Raw genomic sequence first — 1,912 nt, 5'->3', positions numbered from 1 at the left:
TCCCTGGCTTTCCTTTTTCCTATATCCTCCGCTCCTTGTCTTGTATTCTCCAGAATTCTCCCTTTACCTCTATCACTTCTTCTTACCTGTTGTTGCCTATCTCGTTCCAGGTCATATATCTCCTCAGTGTTTGCGTGGGTTTGTTCCTCTTCTTCCCATTGTTCTAACTTAGTGCCTTCTGCTCGTGCGGGTCTTCCTCCCCTGTTCCTCAGCATTGCGGTCCTCATTCCATCCTTAATTTTCTTTCTCTGAGTTTTCCCCAGCCCCGGAGGTCGATCCTGAGTAGTTTCTCCTACTTCGTCTGCCACCTTTTCTTTCCTTCCTCCGTTCACCCCGAGGATGCTTCTTTCATGCTTTCCCTTATGCCTCCACCCATATCCACTCCCGCGCTCCTGCCGTGATCTCCTGCTATAAGGTGGCTCATAATTGCCACCACCCGTCCCTATACTGCCTTCCTGTCTCATCATATTAACCACCCCAATCAGGGGTTCTACCCCCTTCTCCTTATTGCATTGCATGTTCATTATCCTAAGTGATTATTGAGTTGAGCGTTTCCCATCCCGGTTTGTTCGTAACTGTTGGCCATAAGCTATCCATTTTACCTTCTTTGCATCCCCATTTTGCCAGAAAGTCTGCATCTTTGTTTCCTTCTCTCTTTACATGGCTGATGATTTTGTAATCGATACGCTTCAGGATGATAGCCATGTCTTGAAGTAACCCTGTCGTCCTTGAGCTCGTGGCAACCTGCTCCCAGTCATTCCCTTTGTCAAGTTTCCTAAGCATTTCTAATACAATCTGCGAGTCTCCTTCAATCTCCAGGTTCCTATATCCATTTCTTATTGCTATTTTAATACCTTGGTATACGGCCATCATTTCTGCTTCATTGTTGGTCATTATGCCTCCTCTGTCTGCGTACACCGATCTGGTGCGACCTATACTATCCCTAAAGATACCCCCAAAGCCTGCAGGGCTTGGGTTTCCTTTTGAAGCCCCGTCGAAGTTAAATTTAATGAAATTTTCCCCTGGATATTTGAACTGAACCTGGCTTTGTATCTGCATTCTTTGATGTCTTTCCTTTCGGGGGTAGATCATATTGTATTCTATATTAGGTCTGGCTAAGATTCTTTTCTCCTCTAAATTTGTGTTCCATTCCTCCTCCTCCCATTCTTCAGCCAGAATGGTTTCTCTTATTGCTCTTTGAATTTTTTCCAAGGTTCTCCCCGGTGGATTATTTTTATCTCAAAATATCCTCTGGTTTTGTTCTTTCCACAGAAACCATATGGCAAATCCTACTACTAAGCTCCATATTCTCTTTACTATGAAACATGAAAATTGGCCTTTTCCCCATTGGCATATGGTCTTCTTTATGTCATTTGGGTCTCTTTTAGATTTTCCAAATAGGTTCCTTACCTCCTCCCATTGGAACTGGGCATAAGGATAGGAATTCAGAAGGTGCTCTTGGGTCTCGGTCTCCTAATTACAAAGGCTGCATCTGGGGGGGCCCTGAAAACCTCTTTTTTGCAGCTTGTCCCATGTCAGGATTCTCCCTTTCCCTACTAACCAAGCAAAAATAGTTACCTTCGGCCACCATTTATTCCCCCAAATTTGTTTCCAATCTATGTCTTCCTCTTCTCCTTCTTGCTGAGTAGTTAGATAATATGCTTCCCTGACAGTAAAGGTCCCTTTTGTATATTTTCCCCATCTGAGTATATCTGGTCCTGTGCTGTTCTTGATTCTTCTTACTTCCATCTCTTTTGTTAAGGTCTCTTTCTGGATTTCATCAATGGTTTCGTCCCATTCTTCAGGTTTTTTCCAGATCCTCCAAGTTTCATCTACCTCGTTTTCTTTCCAGTAATATTTAACCAACTTTAATCCCATCCTTGTTGCTTTCTGGTAAGCATTCTGAAGATTT

The 1,912-nt window shown here is 43.3% G+C and overlaps 1 protein-coding gene across 1 annotated transcript; it reads right to left on the bottom strand.

Annotated features, from left to right (window-relative positions):
• Nucleotides 1–528: 528 nt before the first annotated feature.
• On the bottom strand, nt 529–894 carry LOC149207163 (uncharacterized). The gene has a single exon (XM_089397946.1). It carries the CDS (start codon nt 892–894, stop codon nt 529–531), a length of 366 nt encoding a protein of 121 aa, XP_089254072.1.
• Between the last annotated feature and the right edge of the window lie 1,018 nt (nt 895–1,912).

Source organism: Pinus tabuliformis, chromosome 1_2 (assembly GCF_031772625.1).
Source record: "Pinus tabuliformis cultivar Carrire ecotype Pingquan chromosome 1_2, CPIR1, whole genome shotgun sequence".
Classification (NCBI taxonomy): Eukaryota; Viridiplantae; Streptophyta; class Pinopsida; order Pinales; family Pinaceae; genus Pinus; species Pinus tabuliformis.
This window is presented reverse-complemented; position numbering and strand designations above follow the sequence as displayed.

Excerpts from the sequence above, each read along its gene's own strand:
- LOC149207163 (XM_089397946.1), bottom strand. The coding sequence starts at position 894 with ATGACCAACAATGAAGCAGAAATGATGGCCGTATACCAAGGTATTAAA.